This window comes from Netta rufina (assembly GCF_964035555.1).
Source record: "Netta rufina genome assembly, chromosome: 5".
NCBI classification, from domain to species: Eukaryota; Metazoa; Chordata; class Aves; order Anseriformes; family Anatidae; genus Netta; species Netta rufina.
Window position 1 is genome coordinate 12,030,835 of NC_140128.1, and position 27,310 is coordinate 12,058,144.

The following is a 27,310-nucleotide window of genomic DNA, read 5'->3' on the forward strand; positions in this document are numbered from 1 at the left end:
GAGATGAATGGCTGTTTTGTTAGGTTCCATACTAATTCTGCATTGCAGAAAGAAATCCTAAATGTTACTAAATATGTCCACCTGAACAAAGAATGCTGCAAAGTTGTGAAGAAATGAGTCTGGGAAAATGAATATAATTGGCAATATTATTTTCTCTATATCTACTTACTTTTGTGCTACCTATGGAAAGTGTAATGATGCTGTAGAATCTTATGCAAATTATGTCTGTTTTGTGCTCGTTATAGCTCAAGAGCACACAGATGGTGAGGGGTGTGGATGTTCAGAGATAGCCAGGAAGGAAGCTCGCTTAGACACTTTTGTGTCTAGGTTCTAATTTTTTTCTTTGATGTTTTGCAAGTGCTCTGATTAGGCAAATAGCTAGTGTCCTCTCTTTTCATTATACCAAATACAGCTTTACCCCACTGATCTGCTGAGAACACATCTTCTTCACAAACTGTAGAAGAATTATTGAGAAAGATGGTAAAAAGAAACTGCCACCTCCAGAACTTGTCCATACTATCAAGTGAGATCATGGGGGTGACTGATCATCAATTTCTTTTTCTCTGAGGTATCAGAAGAATAAACTTAGATGGTATCCGACCACCTGCATGCATGTATGTCTACTCATATAGATACAGTCCCTACCTTTGGAAGGAAAAAAAAAGTCACATTCATAAAAGCTCAAGTTCAAAAGGCAAGTTCATAGAAAAAACACAGTTCAAGGTGACTCCTACAAAAACAGATAAATCCCAGTGAACTACATTGCAGCTATTTAATTTTTCTTCTTGAGTTAAAAAATAAATAATTAAAAAATACTTTACAATTTAAAAATAATTAAAAATAATTTTAAATAAGAATTTTTAATCACAGACAGATTTGAGAAATAAAATAAATTTACTGGTGTGACATTCTTGCCTCAGCTATTGTGTCAGATTACACATTACCTTGTTCACTTTCTGCCAGATGACAGTGGGTGTTGGATCTCCTGATATGGGAACATCCAATCTCAGTTTGTTCCCAGCCACCACGACAATAGTGTCAGGGGACTGGCCCAGACAGTCAAGGTGGATTTTGGGAGGCTCTATAGCAAAGGCAAAGAAATAAGTTTAAAATATGGTTTGAGTGTTCTGTATGAAAAAGAGGTGACTACTTATGTCAACTCCTCATTAAAAATGAAGATACAGTTTCCTTTGCTATTGAAAACATGTTTACTTGCATATAAATAATGAATATTCTTACCTTCTCTTGGTACAAAATCAATCTTGACCTCTGGAAAAAAAAGAGGTGGGGAGAGTTAGGATAAATAGATCTGAAAACCAAAATTTCATATAATTTGCATTCAAAAAGTAATCTAAAACTTATTAATCATTAAATCCTCTTAAGGAGTGTACATCTGTAGATTAATGCAATAAACTGGAAAACAGGCTCTGTAAAACGATGTAGCAATAATAGCAAAATAACGGGCAAAAGCAACGTAATGCACCCGTCTTGAGGTATCTGGAAAGAGATTCTCCATAGTCTTTCCTGGTATGACCAGGATTAGTTCCATCCTTTTATCCCTGTGGAAATCCCATTGTATATTCTAATACAACTTACCCAAAAACTGAAGCTTGGCAGAAAGGTTGTAAGCAAATCCCTGAGGGATGAATGAATAGTCAGCCTCGTCACCTGGCGTAACGTCCTCAATAGTGAGCTTATGGATTCTGGAAACATGAACAAATATGGTCCACTCCCTTACCTTACCATTCCAGGAGAAACAAGGCTATTTCAAGAGATGAGGTGCAGGCTATAGGATTTTAACAAACAGCACTATTTATTCTCCGCTTTCCCTAACATCAAGTCAACATCCTCTAGGGCTATAGGCTGCTCTGCTTCCAGCATTTGAGTAAATCCATCTCAGCATGATGTCTGTGAGTGGATTTTTCTTGTCAAGGTTAATGTGTAGTCTACTCTGAAGAGAGGAAGCTGTTTCTCTGCTTCTGTTAGTCTGGTCATTTACCCTTAAAAAGGACAATTGTAGCACTGCTGACATACTTAATTTGATCAGACTGTAAATACAGTAAGCTGTGTAAAAAACAAGATAAACATTGATCTTCCATCGCTTTATTACTGTAAATTCAAAACAGCGTAGAGAAAGGGAGTACCAAGGAAGAATTTACCTAACATGTAGTACTCATGTATCTTAGGACGTTTCCTGGTCTTGATTGCCAGTAAGAGTTAGGGTATTAAGAAACTTGAGCATGGATTGGTGCAATGGTTAATATTTATATACGAATCAGTAGTTTTTCTGAAGGGTCTTATACATAAATGCTATATTAATCTGTCTCAACACTACCGTTAATTTTAAAGTTACCAAAAACATGTTTTCTAGATATTTTGAATACCAGCAAAACATGAAATCCAAATGAAAACTGAAAACAAATTCTGCTGATGCTCCACTGATTCCATACATGCAAAAGGCCAGATCACATACCAAAGCAAGCCTGTGACTATGTGCTGATTGTGGATGAGAAGATTTTAACTTTCTCATTTTAGCTGGAGCCAGGACAAAGTCTTGCTTTATATTCCTGTCCCCCTGAGATAATAATTCCTGTGGGTTGTAACGTAATATCCAAACTTGTACATGCTTTCGGAAACAAGACTAACCTGCCAATGTGGGAGATCTTTATTCTTTCATCTGGTACCACCTCCTTGCCATTTTTCAACCAGATTCCTTTCACATTTTCATCAGAAACTTCACACTTGAAGACAGCCTGGTCACGTGCCTTCACTGTCAGGTCCGCAATGCTCTGATAAACTTCCAGCTTTTTCTCTGATATTGCGAGAATAGTCAGTACACAAATCGACAAATCAGAATAGATCTGTTAATAAACACTTGGCGTGGCTTTACTGAGTAGAAAAGGCTAGGGCTGAGCAAGCTGTTTGTGGAAAGGTGAAATATGAAGGAAAATCCACAGCATGCAGGGCTTTAATAAGACTGATAGCTAAGCCCCTGTTACTATCAGGGTATCCATTACATCCGGCACACAGGTCTGAGTTCTCCTTGAGGCCTCTGTTATCAAACCTAATGCCACCTATGAAATATTCTTTTTCCCTGGCACAAGGATGATGCACTATCCCTCCGCACTATCCCGGAGAAGGTTACCTTCAGCCTGTTTTCATGTTTTCAGATTCTCCTTTTTCATTACCTATGCTTACCTTGTACAATTAGTTCAGCGACTGATACCCCACCATTGGTTTTCACGGTATAGTGTCCACTGTCCTCCTTGGTTGACTCATTAATAATTAGATACTGCTTTTTTCCATCTTTCTTAAATCGGTATTTGAATGTTTCTTCCCGTGTCAGCTCAACTCCATCCTTCTCCCTGCAATGCCAAATGATGTTATTTTTCATGGGTGGAAGAGGTAAGTAAGAGTCAGCTCAGTGTTACTAGAGATTGAAGGACACAACTCCAATCTTAGTAGCATTTCAAGTTAACAAAAGCGAGACTATTTCACAAATGCTAGCAGAACCAGAACTGCTAGGGACCTGAATCTTACTAGCTTGACCACTAATTTTTACTGCATATTTCACTTTTGGTTCAAGGTTGTTCTTTTACAAGGATTTTCTTTATTGTTATTACTTATATACTGTAGATACACATGACACTATAATACATATTGTAGAAGATACAGGGACAAAGAAATACCAGCAGTGAAGGTACTATCTTGCCATAAGGTAATAAGGACTTGATGAATGATGACTTAAAAGTCTTAATTTTCCTGACTTGAATTGCAGTCATTATAATTGCATGGTTTGTGGGCATCAGTAAAAGAAGAAAAATTTAGAATGGATTTAAATGAAAATGTATTTTGGATTTTTTAGTCCTTTCTATTCAAGGATGCCATGGTATATTTAAGACATTACTAAATTAAGCTTCACCATGCAGCCTGAGAGGAAATTTAATTATTGTAATTTCCAATCATCATGAAAGGAAGCGAGCAGAGAGGATTCAAGCTGTTTAGTCAAGGTCACACAAAAATATGTAAGACTTTTTATAGCTTTCCTGTCCCTAATCCTAAAGAACATAAACAAGATCCAAGAAAATAACTTAGAATTTCTTCAGCTTGACCTCCTTTCGTAGCCTGTTATATTTTTTATCATTAGAATGTATTTATATTATCTGAATACCACTGCAGTTTGTAAATTTTTTTTTATTTTTTCTATTTGATATTCATGTGAAAAAAAGTAGAAAAAATTGAATGCTTCTAGAAAAGTAAGAGGTTGCTTTCTATCTAATGTTGTTTCCCTTGTTTGTTGCTGGTGACTATGCAACTTAACCAAGGGCCTTACAGGCTAGGAAATGGCAGTGCTGTTTAGGGACTCATTAGAATGCTCTATTTCTAATCTCAGAGTAGATACATGCAAAGAAACCCTTTGCCTATGTCAGAGTCTGCTGATGTAAATCACAGATTAAAGCTTTAAGCAGAGACACGCATCCTAGTTTGTGATTTAGATGTACCTGCTGCAAGTTCATTTCAAAATACCTACAGTTTATCCCCTCCTAACTGTTCTTTAGAGTACAGCTTATTGGAATTTACAGTGGGATTAGAAAAACCCTGGCCTAGCGTCCAAATCACAGGGCTACAACAATAGTGAGGGAGGAAGCAGAACGCTTGCAACACCACATGAAACACAATGCTTAGTGGTACGCCAGGATAATGTTTCCTCTGCTTGCTGAGTGGCAGGAGTCTGATGTCAGGTGCAAGATGTTCTCCTAGCTGATGCTCTCGTGTATGCACTTAGTTCTGGAGCAACTGCTACAATGCAATGCGCAAACCTTTGTTGAATTGCTGCAAATGGGCTATAATCTAGAAATTCAACATGCTGCTGTGACAAAAACAGGCACATACACATGCCATGGCTACTGTTCCAAAGATGAACTTCTAATTTATTTTGGTGATGTATTTTGAGATATGGATTGTCAACGATATTTCAATATTCTCTTCAGCCCGTGGTTAAGAAAGAGATCTCTTGAAGTCTTGTCTAAATAATGAAAATAGACTATTTGCAATGAGCAGTGTCTTAAAACCTGCTTAAAAGGAATAGTATATTTATCTTTTGTTTGATTTAGTGACTATCAGTTTGCTGATGAGTATGAGCAGAGTGTTTGCAGATGGGTGTACTGACAAATAGGGTAATGATAAAATTATAAACTGCAAAAGAGACCTCCCAGGCATCGCCTCACTTAAAATACTGTACTACTGTGGCAAAAAGGGAAAAACTTTTTATGTAAAGTAATATTATAGCCCCTCCCTTGGTAACTAGAGCAGTGAAGCAGAAACATCAACTGACACTAAATTGTAAGAAGAGGATTTTATAGAACCCTAGAAGTGTTAGATTAAGGACCAATCTAGGTCATCTGATCCAAACTCACAAATATCAGTGACATAGGAACTGCGTAATAGTGGGGACACATGGATTTACTGTTACATTGCTATAGTTTGTTTTCATTTGAAGTTGTCTGGAACTGTATCATTTGGATGATACATCCAGCATTCAGAGATGGAAAAACCAAGTCAAAACTACATATTTTATTAAATCTTTTTCTTCAATAATTGTATTATTTCCAAGGCCATCTGAAGCTTAGAAATGACTATTCCTTAGTACTGTGTAAGGATAACACGAGATCTTTCTAGGTGATTGAGAGGACAGTCTTTCCTGATAACTACGTAGAGACCCACATGATGAATTCTCCAAGCCCTAGTCCGATGGTCACGCTCAGGAGGCTGGAGGCCTTATCTGGCTTGTGCAAGTCACATATTTGCTTCTTTTCATGTGCTTGTGACTTCATCTCCTAGGTTTAAAGGGTGCAAGATCTGTAACAGGTGCCTTTAGCTAGTGCCTGTTACTTAGCTTAAACTGTAGAGCATTTCACCTAAAGGACATAAAACCAGAACTGTTTCTCCATACCATATTTCATGTTTTTCCTGGACATTTCTTTCCTGTGCCTCTGTTGCCAAAGAGCACTGACTGAGTCTCCCATAAAAACAGTTATGTTTTGTAGATGTGTGTAGTGTAAATATCTAGCTGCTCAGTTTTCTGTTGCTATGCATTGAAGAGTTTCTCTGACCACTTGCTGCATTTCAGGCAGAGACAGCTGCCGTTTTGCCCTTGTCACAGCAAATGCCCATCCCACAGATAACAGCTCTGCAAGATGTATGGGAGTCGTTCAAAGGCATAGGATCAAAGTGTGGCAGCTGCAATGTGCCCTGAGAGGGACAGATATGGTTGTCCCCATCTCTTGTGACCAGGCATCTGTAAGCAGTTCCTGAACAATAGCATGTGTGTGCCCGTGCATGTGGTTTTAATAGTGTAATGCATATGCTCTACCAGCTCTTGGGCTCTATTTAAATTCTCAGTTCCTTCCTTTGGGAGAGCAGATGAGTGATAGCACTTTCCAAGAATGTAATGGGCATTGTGGGATCAGTTGATAACCATGTGCCTGAAGCTGTTAACAAGCACAAGAGAATTTCATCTGGTAGAGAAATGAAGTGAGAACAGTGTGCCTAAGGCCTGGTATGTGAGCACTGCCTGCTGTGCCTGCCCAGGCAGTGTGAACCTTCCAGCTTCCCCTCAGCTGGAATGCCCAACAAAATGGGCTCTATGGGCACAATGTTTGTCATCTTAATCCCACTAGCTGCATATACATAATGACTGGCTTTGCAGGATCACCACAGCACGTATGTTAAAATAAGTCAATGGCCTTCCCTCTGTCTCAGCAGAGGCTGACTTTTTGCTTAAGGAAAAGAAAATCTCACTGCAATTGAGAAGAGTGGAGCTCATCACAATGTGGATCTGATTAGTCAATGTAATAGTTACACGTTGCTGTCAAGCATTTAGAAAACTTTAATGTTAACGGCTCAGTAGAGTCAGTGGCATCCTGTAGCCGCAGAACAAGAAATCCTAGAGACACTTATAAAATATCTACATTGCATCTGGTTTCTGTAATGTTCTGGCCTCTCAGTTTCTACTCAATATTTGATATATAGAAGGAGGATAAATACTTTTTTTCTGAAAGCACTGATGTAGGATGCCTTCATCCTTTTTAGTCCACAGCTCTTCTCCACAAACACTGGTTCTAGAATGTCCCATGGAGGAATATGGCCTGTTTCTTATTTGCTGTTTTTTGTTTGTTTGTTTATTTCCTTTTCTATTCCCTTACCATTTTACAGTAGCTCCTTCCTCAGACACTTCACACTCAAACTCCACTCTTTCTCCAACCATCACCATCTGGTCCTCCAGTGGGTGAGTGATCAGGATTGGAGGCTCTGGAAATGAAGAGGCCTTTATTGAAACAATATTCTGAAAGACTGAATGTCAGCAGTAGGTCTCAGTCAGCACTCTACAGGAGGAGCCCCTGACAAAATACATGGTGATGCTCTATGAGTTGGAACTTAAGATTTACTATGCTGGATCATATTACCAATGTTATCAGATGACCTTTCGGTATTTACTTCATGAGACAGAATACAAACATAAGATTAATCGGTTTTCATATATGTTCCAAAATTCTCAGACAGAGACATTATTTTTCTGTACTACTTGATCTGCTTGTAAAGCTTGAGGTACGTATTTATCTTGAACAGAATCTAATTTCTAAAGTAAGTTTCTAGCCCTATTGCTGGGAAACACAGCACTTTCCAAATGAGAATTAATAACTATTACTGAGCTGTTTTCCTGTGCTTTCTCAGTTGCAGCTATAGGGAAAATCTGTCTTCCTTTAACTGTAAGAAAAATACCTACTTTGATAGATCTCAGATTTTGTTCATATGTTGGAGAATTTGCGTTGAGATAACTAATTTGAGATTAAATAAGGATTTAACTAATTTGATGCTAAATGTTAGGGGGTAGATCTTGCTGCCATTGCTCACCTTTTACAAATAATTCTGTGAAGCTCTTCTCCTCACCTACCACACATTCATATGCTGCATCGTCAGCCAGAGAGCAGTGGTTTATGGTCAGGATTCTTTTATTCCCAACAGCTTCAAAAATATATCTGAAAAGAGAATCTAAGTGTAATTATCTGAGACTCCCTCCTTTGGACCCAGTCTTCCCCTGCCAGGCAGAGAAGAAAGCTCCCCACTTCTTTTCTGACATCAGTGGCACATTTTTTTAAGATTCAACCCTTGAATTGCTGTTCTAGCACAGTGGGCAGAAACAGTGTTTTGAAAACAAGCACAGGGGATTATGGAGATCTCTTCATACTAAACTGAGGCATACAAACCCCTGTGGATGGTGTTGGGATGCTGGTGACTGTAGATGCTTTTCTAACACAGACACAAGCCTGACTACTTACCATTACAATTCCTCTTAAAGGTTCCAGCACCAAATCACTGAAATTTTGGTTTTACAATGAAATTTTGGTTTTACAAGCACGCTGCAGCAAAGTATATCCCATGTAAGAAAGAATTTTGAACCCTGGATATATACATAAACAGAGCATAATCAGAGGACTTACTTGCTAAGAAGGTAGGTGTGAGCATCCCATTCCACATGTAGATATACAGAGCACAGGGAAGAAAAAGAAACAGCCATGAGAACAGTAAACTGGCCACAACTCAATGTGCTATGTAGATTCTTTCATGGTTCCTATTTCTCCCTATTTTATTTGTTTCTTTCTAAGTATAGCTAGCTTTTCTACTTTGTCCATGCTTCAGGCCGTTCTGTGTTTAATTTCTCATACTTCTAGTTTACCTGCCGCTCACTTGGATCTCCTGTCCGTTCTTCAGCCATTTCACGTCAGCATCTGGATTGGCGACTTCAACCATTAATTTAATCTTTTGTCCCTTGTCCACTTGGTAAGCTGGATCCAATTTCTTGAGGAATGCTGTGACGAAGAATGAGTTGTAAAAAGAGTATCTTAATTTTATTCTTTTTGTTTTCTTTCTTTCCTTTTTTTTTTTCTTTTTCTTGACATTCTCTGTCAAGAAAATAAGTCTTCATTCCTTTTCCTCTTGTTTAATGCCATTTTAAACCTTGTCCACTTTCTCCATCCCTGTTTGCATTTTTACCATTTCTTTTTGTCTGTTCTTCATCCCATGCTGTCTTATGTTATTCATTAACATAGAATGAAAGGCTTGTGATATTAACTAAAATGAGCGAAGTAGAATATTCTAAATCAGACATAAATATGTACTTCAACACATCCTAAATACAGTTACAGCTAAGTGTGACCACAGGAAAATTATATTTATCTTCTCAGTACTAATGAAAGGCAATTTATCTTCTCTGCTTCTGACTTTTAATACAAATTAGTTAAAAGTAGGTAATTTATACTTGACAGGACTAAAAGAGGCTCAAGAATCCCAAATGCATCATGCTTGAAGTGTTTTTAAGAAACCTTTATAATGGAAATGAAATGTAAATATCATGCAAAAATTGGAAAAGGAAACCGTATCACACTCATACTTCCCATGCTCTTGTGTCTGGCTGCTGTCCAGTTGATATCAACATTTGAAGAACTCCCAAACAAGAATATACACACAAATGTATTTGGAAGAAATAGAGCTTTCCAACCTGTACTTTTTTTCTCTTCCTTCTTTATGCGTTTGAGGCGTTTCAGCATCCCACGCAAATCTGTGATACCATACTGAAAAGCGATTTTCTCATATTCAGAAGGCGGAGCTTTCCTCAGGATTTCCCAGACATCTACATCAGGTTGTGATTCAGTTTTTCCATCACCTCTGCAGGAAGATATTAGAATATCTGAATGCCACTACTGAGAGAATTTTAAAACAGCCATAGACTTGGCAAGCTATGTATAGTTTTGATGAAAGCATTTATTAATAAAGAATTTAGCAGTCTAACTTTTTACTATATTATTGCCCAAAATAATGAAATTAAACAGCAGAGTAGTTTTACTCAAATTTATATATACGATGATTAAAATCCAAACACTGTTCTAAAGGATTTACTATCTCATAGCCAAAGCTACAAAATTGTAACTTCCCTTAACAATAGGGGACAATAACAAATCTAAACGCAGGGGGATGTACTGTCCTGTGATGATCATATGCAAAACATGGCAAAGCAAGGAACAGAACTGATATCTTGAGAATACTTTAAAAACAAGGTAGTTGTATTATGTTAACAAGGAATGATTCCTTTTCTACTCAGGACATTTTCCCTGCATGCTCAAATGAATCACAGATTACTAAAATATGTATCATCATTTATAAAGGCAGTTGTTGGCTTTAGTCATCTATGAAACATAAAGGCACTTACACTGATGAGTATTAGCAAATGAGACAATATTTACAATGAATGACTTATTTTATGGTTTAACCAGAGATCTAGTTATTTCAGAAGAACTAATGTTTGCTTTAGCAAAACCAAGCGAAAATTCAGGTGTCTGGCTTTGGGAAAGGCATTCTCTTCCCATCATCATGTTTTAAGTTAAAAGTTCACAAATTGAGAAAGAAATTGGTGTAATCTTACCGATTTACAGAGCGCAAGAAGCTGCTGAACTCAAGAACGATGCACAGAAGCGTTTGGAAAAGCATGCAGCATCCCAATAGGCAAGAAAGAGGGCATCATGTGTTAATACAAGAGAGCCATGAATGTCATCTTCACCTTTAGCAGAATAAGCCTGAGCTTCAGTAGCAGGGAAATGAAGGAACTCGTGCAAAAGCTCTGAAATAGGCTTAAGAAAAATGCTGTTCCCTAGTAAAATCAATCTCACACAGTTTGTACAGTTCCATTCGGCAATCTAAATGATAAGTGCAATGACTTCTACTTGTTCCTAATTATGACAGATGGATTTACAGGGAAATAAGTAGCTTTACTTAGCCCCGTCTTCTTGGAGTTGTTGCCTGTCACTGCTTGCATTTTGATAAACAGTAAGGATAAAAGAAGTAACATTTTCTTAAAACTTTCTGTAGTTTACCTAAACTTCCTGTGGTTACTGTTTCTGTTATTACCAAGACCAAGCAAACTTCCAGTGCAGCAGAACACTCTCATATAATGAAGTCGTGTACAGTGGGAAACCCCAATACAGAGATCACTTATGCAGCAGGCAGTGCGAAGAAGAGTGGAGGGTTATAGTGTGTGTTTTCATTTTTTTTTTCAGGAAAAGAACAGTCCCATTAGTCTGTGAGAAATACTGTTACTTAAAAAAGCATGACAGTAGTCAGTCTAGACAGCAGGTGTAACCAAATATTTGTAGCACTCCTGTGATTTCCCCTAAAGGCCTTGTTTATAACGAGAGTTATATTTATTAAAGTACTCTGGATTTCCAGCATCGTAGCTCTTGAAGAGGAGGAAAACCCCAGTGAATGCAAGTTGAAATACGGCATGCAATATCTCCTATCTTTGGAGTGGCATAGCACTCACTAAGCACTAAGCCCTCATTCACTAGCACTCACTGGATTGATAGGTGTATCTGAAGTTTGGACTCTTTGCAGTAAGTGCAGTCTACTGAGTATTTGCTTTGTCATAGCAGTGCATCAACATTACCCACAAATTTAGTCCAAATTGCTCTTCTCTATCTAACATTTAGTTCAGGAATACACATAGTCTGTCATTCTGCAAGGCAGAAGGCAGGACAAATGAACTGATTTGTCAACTGAGTTGTCAGATAGACCAAGATCTTTTAATATAACCAGTTTTTGGGCAAGTTGCTCTGATCATACCAATGAACATTAGAATATTTCCAAATACATATGAATTGGAATAGATATATATGTACATAAAAGTAAGAATATATAATATTTCCAGTAAAATCTGTAGTAGCACAATTAACGTTCTGCAGGGCAAATTGTATCTCAAAAGAAAATATAAAATCATAGGAGATAAGAAAGGCGTAACAGGTTCAGATATTCTCATTTTCCCTCAGTCCTTATATAAATATTGGTGGTCTCTCCGTCTATCTGCCTACTTATGTGCTCATCTATATATACCCCTTTACCTGAAAATTTGTGGGTATCATTATTCATGATATTTTCTAAAGTGTTTTGTGTGAGCTATTTTTAAATACATCATGAGTTAAATCTTCCAATTTGGAAGCAATTCCACAGCCTATTATATCTCACAATTGAGAAGACTTCCTGAATTTTTGTTTTAGCTTTTCCATTAGTCAGTGTCATCCCATTTTTAGATCTGGCAATACCATTTCAGTGCTGTTTCAATGCTGTTTCCATGCAAGCAGAAATAAAATAAATTTGAGCCCTTATGCTCAAAATGTAGTTTCTTCCTCCTACGTACTGGTATTTTCTAGTTACGGGAAAAAGCTTTAAGTCATGTGTACATAACAAAATGGTACTAAAAGTTAAAGGTTATCGTTCTTACAGTGTTGAATTCAGTTCTGAAACAGAAGAAAAGCTTACTATGCCTCTAAGAAAAAGTTTCCCCATCGCATTAGTCCTTTTCACCATGTTATATTTGCTAAAACATTCGTTTTGATTACATAAAGCCACAGTGAGACTGTACTCTTCCACTGCCAACAGGAACTAAGCAACGTATGAGAGCTTGGACTCATGGAGTTTCTCCCACCCTTACACTACTCTCCGTGACGCTGGGGATCCTTATCCAGCGTGATCACCTCATAGGTTAAATATGCACTTGGGGGCATTAAGATGCAGCTTAGTGAATCTGCTGTAAATGGAATATGCATCTGATATGTTTTAAACATGTGTGGAGGGGTTAAAAATAGTTTTGTACATCCCAGAGATGGTTCCTTCCTATCCCATTACTGTCAACTGATTGGGCCCTGTCAGCTGTCACCTCCTTCAAGGTCTCCGCTAACTTTCCCATGTAATAGTTCTGTGACAGCTGTTCCCTTCCTCTTCCCAATGACCTCTCCTTGGCCCATGACATCTGTATGTCAACACCAGTTAATTAAATTACAGCAATAGGAGATACAGTATTAAATGAAGGTGTTTCTATTACAGCGGGAATGTTCATTATCTCTGGATTGAGGGCACTTGTAAATTAGGTGGGACAAAGCAAAAGTGGTGAAAGAATAATCTCCCATTCTGTTTGAATCTACATAGCTCTTGAGAGTTCCTCAGCATGAGGTCCTTTTTTTCTGTCCTATTCTAATGAGAAATGCTTTAATTCCACAGTAAGTTTTTATGCCTTCCAGTTCTCATTAGTATAGGCGTGGTCTTCAATCCATGCTGAAGTCACAGGAAAAAGCTTGTAAGTCACATGTACATAACAAAATGGTATTGAAAGTTAAAGTTTGAACTGAATTCTGAATTCTGAGTTCAGGTTGAACTGAGTTCTGAAACAGAAGAAAAAATCTCACTTCCATGCCTCTAAGAAAAGGCTTCTAGCAGTGCACAAAATTAAGCAAGTGTTTTTACCTTCCTTGGCCTCCATTTATGAAAAATTTTAAAAGAAAAAAAAACTTTAAATTTTTTAATTATTTTTTTGCTTACAGAGATTAGAATGTGAGTCTAGTGATGATTGTTTATAGTAACTTCAGGAGACAAAAAATGAGTGACCATGGGCAGTAATCAGAAGCATGCTCAGAGTGATGGGATGATAACGATCAACGGAAACCTCACCCGAAATTAAATATTTTGCAACAGGGAAGTCTGTACATTTACGGAATAGGTGATGTTGGTAATATGTTTGCTAAACATGATTAAGGGTGTATGGAACAAACCTTGAAAGCATACTTGATAGGCACCAGCATACAAATAATGCAAATGATCTGTGATCAAAGAAGAGGTTCCCATTTCTACTTCCTTCAACAATAGGAATTTAAACCAACAGATTATTGAGAAAATTTGATGATTCAAGCACTATTTAAAGCCACTAATAAAAGAAAGCAATGGTGAAAAACAAAGGACATGCAGAAAAAAAAAACACATTGATTTGTATTGGATAGTTTGTCCTTAATTTCTAACTGTTTAAAAACATTTCCATCTCAGAAATTGGCAGTTGATAATTTTCTTTCATACTATATAATTTTTTGTCATGCTCTACATGTAAGATAAAAATGCATGCATTATTTCAAACCAAATGGTTCTGATATTCAGTCTGACCCATGCATTTGTAATCAAATGAAGTAGAAACCTTACTCTCTGTTGTCAACAGTGGAATCCAAAATATCCAGATTACAATGGTAGTAAAAAGAAAAAAAACATATGTAGAGAGATTATGAAACAGATGTGTCAAGGACAGACAATGGGAAGAAGAAATTCCACCAAAAAAAAAAAAAAAAGTGCAAGTAAAAGCAAGAAATAAGACTTAGAGTAAAAGCATTAAAATATGTTATATAATATTTATACAACACAGAATCTCTATTATTGTAAAAAAAAAATCTATAGTACATATAGTTGTATACTGTAACAATAATAATAGTAATGTTTGGATATCTAATAAAAATGCTTCTCTTCCCAGTTCTCTCATGCCGTGTGTTGTGAAAACTTAGGATAAAATTTCTTAGTAAACAGCATTATAGACAAGTATTGTAATTTATTTATTTTCTTTAGTGAAAAGTAAGCAACTAATTGCACTGGTCCCGGTCTTTTCTTTCTTGGGAAAATAAAAATAAATAAATAAAATATGTATTTACTTGCTCCACTATAAACCCAGCAAGAATGCAGGAAGTCTTGACTATTTGGGGAAGTCGCTATAAGTACTTGTTATCCTTTTTCCATTCAGAGCTGCTTTAGAAAAATTGCAAGGATTCTGAACTTACTAACCTCCTACTTGCTCTAGTTCTAGTGTTTCCAGACTTATTCTACAGAAGGTAATTTTATTCCTCTAAGATTAGTGGATTTTTACTCACCTCTTTTTCAGTAGGGCACTAAAATTCAACTCTCCAGCTTCGTCATGTCCCTCAGTACTGTGTAGTAACAGAAAAATGTAATTAGCTTTAGAAGGAAATGGAAATGAAACTATATCATGACATAGGTGATAGATTTCTGCAGTGGAGTAGTGGATGGGTTTAGAATGACAGTGTGCTCTGACATGGGACGTGATCTAATTAGGCTCTTTTTCATTATTGATCTAGATTAAGGAATTTGTTTAATGAACTTGTATTTTTTCTGTACTGATTAAGAAGAAAGCTGTAGAGGTTATTAACTTGGTGGTCATATTGATTTGGAATATAGTGGTTATCATGTAGATGTTGCAGAAGCTCTCATTTAGAATCTTTAGTGCTTTTAGGAAGCTGTAGTTTCAGGAGTATGGATATAGGTTGTAGTGGGGGCAGTACTAAACCAACCTTTTTTGGACTTCCTGAAGTCCAAAATCACTTCTTTGTTTTTGTTTTTGTTTTCTTTCCTGGTATTTTATCTAGTATACCCAGCTGCAATTTTTTTAAGGCTCTTTGCAATTCCAGAGCTCATTATCATGAAACGAGTATCACATTGCTGGTGCTTGGGTGAGCAAAAGGAGGAATCCTGTGATTTGACACAGAACCTGATGAATTGATTGATGAGAACGAGAAGCAACCAGCAGGAATTTTTTGATATGTAATGATGTTTGTCATATGCTAAACTCAGATGGAGTACACCATGTTATTTTTGGTGTTCTGAGTCAAACGTGTTTTAGCTGTGATTCTGAATGTTTGAAGTACAGATCTACTATGAAAACTGAACACAAAGTCTCTAAAACCACTTATTTGGGCTTAGTTCCTTAAAAAAAAAAAATCATTCTGGAGATGTGTTTTGGAAGTACTGAACTGACTGGGAATTAAATCTATTTCCTGATTAGTTATCATTCAATTAAAAAAAAAAAAAAAAAAAAAAAAGTCTTAATGTCTTTTTGTGCATTCAGGCAGGGTTTAGAAAGTCAAAATGAATTTTCTTCACCTCAGTTGGTCTCCCATCATCGATGTTCAGAGGCTCCTTTACACCTCTGTGGTATTGAGAGTAAGAATCAGGTAATACCAACAAACAGCATTTAGATTCCTCCAGCAGCAACACCTTATCCTCCATCACTGTTTCATACACAGAAATTACTATTTTCACATGTACCAGGGGTAGCAGTAGCCCAAAATGCTGTCTCTGACAACACAGAGTGCTAGTTCCTTCAGTCAGTCTGTCTGTAGGAGTATAACCAGAATGTAAGGATAATTTGATACGGCAGGAACAAATATAAAAATACGTAAGAAAACAGCTTTAACAGATAAAGGATGGGCATTTTGCCAGTACTGGTCATAAAAATGGAAGGGAAACAAGTCCAGACTTTTGGTACTTGCAAGGTTGGTGAGAAAAAAATAACAATTCAAAACCATTTTTATTTTGACTCAGTACTATTTTGAATAAGTTTTGAGAAGAGATCTGCTTATTAAGAAAGAACCATATTTACTTTTGTGATTACTTTCAAGGTAGTACAGTACTGGAATGGATTATTTTCTTGGTATGATGCTCAAGCAAGAAAGTGTATTTTTGGCCTCTTTATCCTTGCTTTAAGAAGATTTTCAATGGCTACAGGCGTCATATATAGAGATTACTATTATAATACTAACTTTGAAAAGGGCTTCTTGTGGTCAAATATTCAGAAAACCAGAATCTACAGCTGGAAGGGGAATTAGTCACATTACTGCTTCCCAGGTGGTAATTACAAACAGATTTTTAGGAAAGCCCACCAATCAGCGTTTGGCTTTTCTGCAGAGTAAGACCTTAATAATTGCTTTAACATGCATAGAGTTAAATCTAATCTCAGACTTCCTATTTTAATTATGGTAGAAGACATTGGGAGCAAAAGGGATGTGACGGGAAAGTTAATGATAATAGGATTAAGAGTGTGGCAGGAAATTACAGATTTTCATACGCATGTGTGTTGAAAAACTTCTGTGAGAGAAGTGACAGTTTTAGTCAAGATGTGCTCAGTATAGAAGAAAGAGTATAAAACAGAGGGGCAGACATGCATATAATTTGAAGTTTGTGTGAAGATAGTTCTCTCCAAACACAAGCCTTTTGTGTAGATGAATCTGCCTCTCACTGAACTATCAAACTACTCTTTTCAATATCTTAGACATATTACTACTTACTGGTATACATTCTAATCTTGTATAAGCACTACTATAAACCATGATTTATTAGGAATTCAAATGTTTATAATAGAAAGTGGAGCTAATTCTGTCTGTTTTTTATTTTATTTTGTTTTCCTGATCAGAGAGAGACAGTTCATTGTTAGACTTGAATTTGTCTGCTGACACAGGCAGAGACTACCTGAGAAAGGCTGAAGTCATCCGTCTCCCCCCTCCTGCCAGGCTCCTGAGTGAGGGTATCAGACACAGAGCTTCAGATTTAAACAGTTCATTTCAAAATCTGGCTTCTTTCTTATAGAAAGAGCTGAAAATCTGAACAGCCTGAAGCTGCTAACATTGCTCTTACTCTCAATTGATTGTAAAATAATTCTTTTAATTCCGCTAGCAAGAAGAGAACCCCTTGGAGCCTAATTCCACTGCAGTGAAATAACACAATGCAACTAGGCACCGAATGTCCTTTTTTAGGCACCAGAGCAGGCTGGTCAGCTAGTTACAGATGGATTTGACTGTAAATAAGTTCTTCAAGACTTCTTTATGATAGAATGCAAAATCCAAATCTCATACAGAAATAGCACTTGTATGGAAAAATTCAAGCAGTTTACAGAGCAAAATTTTCTCTTATGTTAGAGAAATTGATGCCTGTTGGAATGTTCTTGATCTAATAACTACAAAAATATATAGAAATTAAAACAGAAACTGATTTACTTAAAGTGAAAAAAGATATTTAACAATAAAAAACAGATATTAATGTTGAAATAAAAAAGATGTTACAAATTTGCAAATTTTACTAACAGAAGGAAAATCTTATTCAATGATGTCATGTATAAATTCAAATGATATTACGGAGCTGGTGAGAATAGTCTATTCAGCACCAATGCAACACCTTGCAGTCTTCTAGGACCTGCATATATTAGGGTTTTTACACAGACATTTACAGTACCATTGTCTTCTTTCAATTAATATAAAACATGAAAACAAATACAGTCAAAATGCATTAATGTTATTGGTGTTATGCTACTTACAGGGCTCACATCAAATTCCAGTTTTGGAATTTGTTTAGCAAATGTTTGTCTTAAGATGCATGTAGCTCCTCAAGCCACACTAAATCAAGGCTAAGCACTACACAGAATCTTTTCCCTCTCTGTTGGTTTACATCTGGAGTGCTCTACAGCATTGGAAAAAAAATGCTGAAGTTCTTCATAAAAAGATATACATTATAAATTGCATAATTGAAGACAAGCATGATTGTTATGCTAGTACAAAGTCAAAATTCTCTTAGATGATTCCTAGATGTTATTTAGTATTTTAATGGTAGAAATATTTTCTTAGTAGACATCCCTGTCTCTGTACTTGTTGGTACCATGCCTTTGCTTTTACTAGGAAAGTAATGAATTCTGCGTGGAAGTATAATTTGATCTACATAAGTTTCTACTGTGCTTACTCACGTGCGTCGGAAGGCAGCACGAATATCCAAGTCTCCACTTAGTGGCGCTTCTGATGTGACAAAGAGCGACAAACAAGAATGAGGTGGCACATCAAAATAATGCAAAACTACAGTGCTATTTATAAAGCTTATGTTCTTATGTTGTAAATTGTAATCAATCACATATTGGAGGATTGAAGCAGTATCTTTAAATAGGTAACCCTCACTAACTGGCTTTCAACATCCAGTGTTTGATGTATAACTTAGTTTAGTCTCAAGCTTCATCATGACAAATTGTCTTATCTCTTCTTTTTAATTCCTCTGCTGGTAAATTTTAGTTTCGATACTGGCTTCACAGGGTATATTGAAACCATAATGAGAAAACCACTGGGTAACAACTGTCTAATGTTATTCATTCTGAATTGCAATCAGTCCTTTGACAAAGGTAAATTCTCGGAAATACATAGTAATGTACAGGAACTCCACCTAGGATGTTGCGTAGACAGAACCTGATTACTCTGTTCTAAACTTCTGAAGTGAGAATAAAGCCAGAGAACAGTTGGGCTGCTCTGTATCTTTCTGTGTGCTGTCTTAAAGAGCATCACAATTCTGACTTGAATGACATCCAACTGTTTTCTTCTAATGTTCTCTATCTCTGCCAACTCTTCCCAATCTTCATCTGCAGGCTTCTCTAAGTGCACCTGTAGCTCTGCAGGTGTATACTTCAGATCTATCCTTGTCTAGTAGCTGCTGTGTACCAGAAAGAATCGGCGGGCATATGTATAGGAAGAAAACAAAACAAAACAAAACAGGAAGAAGCAAGGTGGCAGTAGTTCATTTTACCATTGACTGTCAGGTTGAAATTAGAACTATCAAACTTGTCCTTAGTAGACACCTCACATCTGTACCCGCCTGCAAAGGTCATATTTGCTTCTATGATTTCCAGTTCAAAGGTGTACACCTAGAACAGAGACCAGTGATACACTTTGTAAGTTAGAAAATTAAATGCTGAGAGAGATTTAGAATGCAGCGTATTAAGGCATAAAGAAAAAGACGAGAGATGACAGTTCTGTTTCCTTTTAGAATTAAGAATCTTCTGAACATATAACTCATTACTGTCATCAAAATTGCATATCCCCAATTCAGTGGGAACAGCTAAAGGGTATGATCAGTACAGGTCTACCAAAGCATTCAGTGTTATATTAGGAAACTGTACTGATGTATGGGTGTATATAGTCATCACATATAGTAACTGAATGTTCATTGGAAACAGGAATACATGTAGATCTTCCATTAAACAAACATAGCCTCTACCTAGGATTAAGCAATGGGAGTGGCTGATTCACTCATGAGCAAGTCAGTTCTGTTCCATCCAGAAGAGGGTGTTAGTGCTTCATATCCCACATGGGATGAGAAGTCATGGTACAGAATCTCTTGTGTTCCTGTTTGTGTATCCTTGGACACTTTTGTGCTAGAAATGGATCTTATTGAGATATTTAGAGTAGTCTAGTCTAGTCAATGCAAGAGAACAGTAAATTCCAACACTAATAGCTGAACACTTGATCTATATAAAAAGAAAATAGATGATATGTTACTATCTGCCTGACTTTGTTTTCTCTTAAATATAACCAGTATCTATTACTTGGGAGGAAGGTAGAACATTCTGCAGTAGGTGGTGTAAAACTGCTTCCCCAGTCCACCAGATATTTTCTCATTTCATCATAAACAAGATGTACAAGATTCTGTATGTAGTGCTCGTCTCGTCTGCATGGTCAAAACATAAGTGTGTCTGCATAAGTATTACATAGTATATAGCTTTGGTACCTCAAAACATTTCTATATTCGCTTATATTTTCCCCAGATTAAAGATTAGAATCTAAAAGACTGGGAATCTTACTCTGCCAGTTGTACCTTGTTGTTTCGATCATAACTGTCATGCAGCTGGAGGTGCTGCCCCACTTTGCTTGCTAGGTCCATCCACTTTCCTTTGAACCATTTCACCGATGGTTTCTTCAGCAGGCTCTCACCTGCAACTTTGGCAGTGAACGTGATATTTCCACCTTGTAAGGCAAGTAGGTTAAAATAGGATTATGAGTAGCGTTTAATATATCTGTTAGATGACTGCTGCCCTCCTGTATGTGGAGAGCACAGTCAGGCAGCAGGTGCAGTCTACGAACACCGCTTGACTCAGATTTTGTACCCACCAACAGTAACTTCTCCATCCTGAGGTCGTGTCACAAAGAGCCCGATAGGGTCTGCAGGCTCTTCTGGTTGAGTTCCAGCAGAGGGAACTGAATCAAACACAAGAACTTCTAGTTAGGACTTTCTGCATCAGCTTCTCTTACAGCCTATGCAATAAATTTGTTAAGTCATTTCAAAATATCGCAGTATGTTTCTCCTGTCTCCAAGACTATTCTTTATTCTCTGTCATTTATCACCAGCAGTCACCTTTCAGCTACTGTCTCTACCTTGTTTACTGTAAAGGTTCACTGTTCCAGTTTTTCCCTTCTGTTAATGTACCAGACTTACTAAGAGCAGCAGTTCTTTATTACCTTCTGTGTTTTGGCTGCTTTCTGCTGGCGGAGCAGGCAGCTCTGAGGCAGCTGGGGCAGGAGCAGCTTCCGCAGGAGTGACCGTCTCACTCTTTTCTGGAAATGCATGTAAACCAAGATTAGAGAAAGCTGTGTTTCTACAGCTTTGATATATTTAGGAAATGCAAAAAAAATCAGCTGTGGTTTTCTAGTATTTAGAAGACGTGCTGTAAGGAGAAAGGGACTACTGGATGACAGGGCTCTTTTCTGGGCTAGGAAGGAGCTGATGCCTGAAATTTCAAATTCTGTGTTTTTGATGTGTAAAATCTTGGTTGATGAAAGCACTGTTATTAGCTGTTAACCTCAGTTAGATAAAAAAAAAAGTAGGAAAAGTAGTGAAAATGATGCAGTTATGATTTTTTAAAACAATTTGCTTTTTCATGAGATTTTGTTTAACTTTGTGGTTGGAATGTAATGTTCTAAACACTGCAGCTGTGTGTGGTTTGGGAGAAATGCTAGACATTACTAGCAATCAGTATGGAGAAAGTATTTTTTAAATTTCACTATCATTTGCTCCCCTGGCTTGTGGAAGTTTATGCCCTCTCAATTAAACCATGGCTTCACAGACAAATTCAGACAAATTAATTTGGCACAATAGAGAAGATAGAAACGTATGAAAAGGGAATAGGAGTGAGCAACTGAACCAGAAGGAGGGAGGTAAAATTTCTTGAAGCAGATCAGCTGCTGACATTTTTTTTTTTTTTTTTCTCCTTAGGTAGCAGAGATACTTCCAAAGGGCCTTGCCTACTTCACAGTCAAGTCCCACATGCTGTTTCCCAGCTATTGCAGTGTCTTTTCCACTAGAGATTTCTGGACGTGTTGTGCCATGAGGTGAGTAATTTGTGTGGCTTCTCTGTAACAAAGGGAAGTGGCTGTGTCTGGGTAGGCAAGGAGACAGTTTCTATTGTTTTGATAATAAAAAGCTGAAAAGATTCTTGTTTGTGATAATAATTATGGGTAATCCAGTTATACTTTGCCAGTGTAGCCTTTGTAAGATCTGAAAAACGAGACAGTACCTGTGAACATATCATGAATCAACCCCACTCTCAAAAAATTTATGCCGTTTACCCTAAAATGTATTTATGTCTTAAGAGAAAACAGTATGATTTTAACATTTATTGTTAGAAAGTATCCCATTGGATCTAGTCCAAATAAATTTCAACTCTAAAAAGGGAAAATATCAAATATTAAAATACAAAAAGTGCTGAATGGGGACCAAAGCTTTTGGAGGAAAAAAAAAAAAAGGGATCAGGAAGGTCAAAATGTTTTTCCCAAGAAAGCCTGGGGAAGGTGTCTCCATCCATTTCCCATCTAGCTGTTGCTTTAATGCCCGCACAGATAGTAATGATAGGTGATACACAAATAATACGAAGGTTATTGTTTGTATTCAAGTTCCTCAAGAAAGATGAGCTTTTGTTAGCAGGTGATTTTGAGACGTTTTGTAGGAACATATGAACTCCTAAAAAACATAACAGCATAACTTGGAAATTTTTGTCAATTGTTAAATTTCCATTTAAATACAAAAATGTATTATTTTTTTAAATACCAGGCCTAAGATGCAAGGTGAGTCCAGGTTAGACTAGCTTTGCTTTCCTTTCCTTTTCAACTTCACTAATGGTTATAGAGAAAAGCTTGACTGTGAATTCTAAAGAAGTACATTGAGATTTCCTCTGTGTTCGCCGCTGTGTGGACTTCTGTCGTCTGGAAATAGGGATCTTACCCACGGGAAATGTGTCCCTCAGGTTAATATTAAAGAGCATTTTTTATAAATCTTACTGCAGTTTCAAATCATATGGCAAAACAGATATATTACCAGTAAAGAAATTTTACAGTTTCAAATTAGGCTAATTTCCGTGGGTCTCATTCATGAATTTTGAACACAGGATTGAAAATACTGTTGAAATTAGAATTACTTAGGAAACACTGTACCTGGCTCTTTGACCTTGAGTTCAAATTTGACCTTGGAACTTCCAGCTATTACAGCATATGTCACATCATCTTCTTTTACTACATTATTGATTGTCAGTGAATGCTTGTTTCCTTCTGCCTTGATGACATATTTCTCACTGTCAGTAATTTCTGTGCCGGCTCGCTGCCACTTCACCTTGACGCCAGCTTTTTCTGTCTCTGCTTCAAACACAGCTGTACTTCCGGCTGTCACCTCTGTTGTCTTCGGCTTCTTGGTAAATGCAGAAACTAAAAAAAGAGAGAGGACTCAGTAAAATCTGTTTTGCAGTTGTGGGATATCTGGTGTAGTCAGCTGTTGTGGCTGCAACAGCTGTCTCCTTTCTCTCCCATCTGCCCATGCAAGATATAAATTACACTTTCCACAGAGAAGTTGTGGAATTGTCTTTGTTTTTACCAAGTTCTGTTTCTGACTGAGATGTCTTCTCCATATTGTCATGAGATAAAATGTACGGGATAGCAAACTTGTCTCACTGTCCATCTTCCTCTTCCTTTCTCCTGTACTGAGCTCTGATTTTTCGTGAGTGTTTTGATCTATGACAAATTGGTATGATTTATATTCTCACATATAAAGCTTTCTGCCTTAATTTGCTATGCAGTTTTGTTTAGAAATAGGAATTCCTTCTTAATTCTATCCTAACAGTTGCTTAATGCTGGTATTAAAAAGGAGCAGGATCTGTTCCTCCAACAAAACTACAGTTACTTCAGCAGCCTGTGTCCTAATATACCATAATAAATTAATGGTTCATCTTCAGTCCTTCTGTTTTGACCAGTCAAGGCTATAGTGGAAAGGGATGCATGTTCCTATGATGGCCTTTGTAATTATATCCCACCTAAAATACTATCAAGTGTTGTTTGCATTCAAATCATTATTCTGAACATAGCAAGTTTAGTATTAATAATTAATAATAGTATTAATAAGTGCTTACCTACGACAGCTAGTTTTCTAATGAATTACAAGATGGATCAAAATATTTCCTCTATATGTTAAAGAGCACTTATGATCCTAATGATGAGAAATAATTAAATTCTCAATATATGGGATGAACAAGTATAAACCAAATGACCTGTTTTGGCTCATGTGTAATCAAAGTAGCACAACAGATGTGAATTTGGAAAGCAAGCCATGTATTGTGCTTTCAGCCTATGGGTATCTTAAACTTTCTCAAGATTAGATTTTAATGAGACTGCTTGCTTTACCATTTCCTTTGCTCTGAATTATTTATTTTTATCTTTTAACTTTATTTTGAAACAAGTTTTTCATCTTCGTGTTTTGGTCTTAATTGAATCTGTTACCTTTCTGCTAATTGCCCTGAGCCATGCTCGTGTATAAAAATACCAGTAATTTACATTCTGATTCATACATTAAATGTTTTTTGTGTGTCATTATGTCGTCTTATTATTGACTTGCCCTTTTATAACCATACTTTTATATAATACTCGTAATTCTGTCACATTTGATTACATCAGTCACCTTTGCTGCAAAGTATCCGTGGCTTGTCTACTTGGACAACAACAGCAACTTTCCTAAACACCAGAACAATGGTTATAATTAGCATAAGCTTTTGTTTCTTCTTTATAAAAATGAAGGGAACGTGGTATGGAAGGAAACACTAAAAGAAATAGCTCATACTCCTGTTCAAACAGGTGCTTGAGCTACCATAAATGCTATAGTACTAATAATGCCATCTGCACTAAATCTCCATTCCTGTGCCATGTGCTCAGACTGCATAACTAGACCACAGTGGAGTTACACCTGCAAAGATCTTGTCTGATGGCCTTTGGACTGTAAAATGAAACAGGACTCTCTTCTTGTACTGTTTTACAAAGCATCAAATTCAATTTGCTCAAGCATCAAATAAAGTGACTTACAAATAATTCTGTAATTTAGGATGTATTGCATTTTGCCTCTCTTTTTTATATAAATTCCTATTTTATTTTTTTTCCCCTCACATTTTATAATTTGGTGAGAAAACAAATTTGTTTTGCACTAAGCAGCCTTCAATGAGCTCCTTTTGTCGTCTTCTACATGTGTATGAAATTTCCTCTGGTACTGGAATGTGCTTGGATGTTTTTATGGTTTCTTTCTTTTTTTTTTTTTTTTTTTCTAACCTTAGGGCTGTAAGTGATATAATTGTTCTTACACAGAATATGGTATTTTTATAGAATATAATGCTCTGTACTTTAGTGTAGTAGTCAAATGCTTGTTATCAGCTGCACATCTTTTGGTACAGTATTGCACTTCAGTATGTAACACACCAGGGTATCCTTGATGTAGTGTATCGTTGTGACTAGTTGCATGAGAGTTACTGTAGACAGCAACTTTAATGTAAAGAATTCAAAAGATAATTAGAGTTGGCCAGGCTACCACAGAGTGTGGGGCCACGTCGCTTCTTGAATCCACTCCTGAAATACCTACCAGCTGGCTCCTCTCCCTGTGACTGTAGAGATGTGGTGGAAAGTGAGCATGCTTTTTCTCTGAGTACTACCATCATCACTCTTCTATTTAAGCACAAAATAGTCTATAAATACACTAATTACTTAACAGTAATGTCACCTGCAAAGGTTCCGTCCTCTGAATGTCAGTGTTTCAAGACGTGTATTCAGAAATAACGCTGTGATCTGCTGTACACCCTGTTAAGTGGTAAGGTTTCTTACATTTACTTTAGATGACTCAACAAAAACAGATTGTTGGACAGAACTACATTCACAGTGAGAAATCTCCACCACCACATCATATTTCTGACTTGTGGAAAAACTAAATACATATGTAGAAGTTTACAAGTAAGTCTCCCTGTCTTTTCTTTTTTCCTCTCTCCCTTTCCTGCCAAAAGAGTCATTTATTTCAATTTCTACTTAAAATGTTTGTGAATATTTCCATTAAAACGTGTGATTGGAACAGGCCAAAATTTCCATGAGAATAAAAGACCTGCAAGAACCATTCCTGAGAACCCACTTTTTCACAGGCAAGGAGATTCTGAGAGTCATTGTCTTGCACCAGAGTTTCAGAGTCAATGGATGACAGTGTTCAAAGTGATGTCTCTTTGTATATCCATTTATATTCCCTTTTATCTTCCACTGTTCATATTTGCATGCAAAGGAGAAGTGGGGATGTACAGCTGGAGTTTTTATAAGAAATTTCTTTGTTGCAGAAGAGTGATTGCTGAACAAGCATTCGATGAGAATCCTGTCATTTTCCCTTGTGGGGGAAAAGTGGGCAGCTTAACAAAAGAAAGAGAAGTTAGAGGTCAGCTGCTCACAGTCTCTTCTCCTTCATTGTGGCTCCTACTTTAGGTAACAAATGTATCCAAGTTCACCAGATTTATTTTTTTTCATATCGTTATGCCAATCTAATCCAACTATTTCCTCAACAGGAATGTCCCAAAATATCACCATTCAAAACTTATTGTCCATTCTGAGAGCCTCGATTTTGCCTGCTTTTGTCAGAAACACATTCCCCACTTAGAGATCTCTCTCACTTCAACGCTTGATTTGGCTTCTACCCAGCTATGTCCCTCTGAGTTTCATGTATCCCTCCCTTACTCAAAATGCTCTTTGATGCTACCACCACCATCAGGCTGTGGAAAACCCAGCAACTGTGACACCTCTCATGTGATGTTGTGGAATGGCTACACCTCTTGTGCCTGTCAGGCACTGACAGACCTCAGGCACTTTCACATGTTTATCCAGATTCCAGTCAAATGTGAGCAGAGGAGCCACTGGGCTGGAGTACCTGATGACGAACTAGCCCATGTCCTCTGCCTCCCATTTTTTTAACTCTCTGCTTGCCATTAAAGTCTAACCCACCCAGCAAAAAGGAAGAGAAAGCAGTCAGTAATGCTAACAACGTGTACAATTTGGGGGAAGGGGAAGAGGCACATATATATGAATTATCAGTGCTGGTGATGACAGGAATTGTTGTTGAAGGGAAGCTGAATGATAAGTGTGCTGTGTGTGTTTGTTGGGGGAAAGGAGCTGGAATTGCTTTGGGGAGTTAACATGGGGTGAGAAGAGGGATGTGGAGCTAATAAAAGGAATTGAGTCTAGAGCCACTTTATCCTAACCCATTTTTCAGCACCCACTTCTCATGTCCTAGACTTTCCTACCACTTCCAGCACCCATAAGAACCTCACATAACTTCTGAGTAATGTAAAAGAGCAAATTTCTACCTGTGACAAAACGGGAAGCGGGCTCCATGTGGTCTGAAGTAGGCTTGCAGAAAACTTTCTGTGCCTAATTTTGTCCCTACTTAAACTTGGATCTGATAGCACTCCTCTAAGACTCTTGTAACAACTGAAGATGTCTCAGGAAACATCAGCTAGACAGTTATATATGTT

The 27,310-nt window shown here is 37.1% G+C and overlaps 1 protein-coding gene across 1 annotated transcript in view; it reads right to left on the reverse strand.

Moving 5' to 3' along the window:
- The window catches only part of MYBPC3 (myosin binding protein C3), a gene marked incomplete at both ends in the record, with an annotated part of 61,145 nt that overhangs the window by 29,358 nt on the left and 4,477 nt on the right, over nucleotides 1-27,310 (reverse strand). The window contains 19 exons of the mRNA XM_084287261.1: nucleotides 945-1,081; nucleotides 1,240-1,269; nucleotides 1,597-1,703; nucleotides 2,647-2,812; nucleotides 3,199-3,365; nucleotides 7,206-7,311; nucleotides 7,915-8,039; nucleotides 8,738-8,870; nucleotides 9,560-9,726; nucleotides 10,481-10,504; nucleotides 14,784-14,840; nucleotides 17,176-17,220; nucleotides 18,440-18,488; nucleotides 19,261-19,378; nucleotides 20,329-20,477; nucleotides 20,622-20,708; nucleotides 20,886-20,925; nucleotides 21,028-21,065; nucleotides 22,938-23,204. Of these exons, the coding sequence (XP_084143387.1) occupies nucleotides 945-1,081; nucleotides 1,240-1,269; nucleotides 1,597-1,703; nucleotides 2,647-2,812; nucleotides 3,199-3,365; nucleotides 7,206-7,311; nucleotides 7,915-8,039; nucleotides 8,738-8,870; nucleotides 9,560-9,726; nucleotides 10,481-10,504; nucleotides 14,784-14,840; nucleotides 17,176-17,220; nucleotides 18,440-18,488; nucleotides 19,261-19,378; nucleotides 20,329-20,477; nucleotides 20,622-20,708; nucleotides 20,886-20,925; nucleotides 21,028-21,065; nucleotides 22,938-23,204 (2,012 nt within the window). The remainder of the gene's footprint in view (nucleotides 1-944; nucleotides 1,082-1,239; nucleotides 1,270-1,596; nucleotides 1,704-2,646; nucleotides 2,813-3,198; nucleotides 3,366-7,205; nucleotides 7,312-7,914; nucleotides 8,040-8,737; nucleotides 8,871-9,559; nucleotides 9,727-10,480; nucleotides 10,505-14,783; nucleotides 14,841-17,175; nucleotides 17,221-18,439; nucleotides 18,489-19,260; nucleotides 19,379-20,328; nucleotides 20,478-20,621; nucleotides 20,709-20,885; nucleotides 20,926-21,027; nucleotides 21,066-22,937; nucleotides 23,205-27,310) is intronic.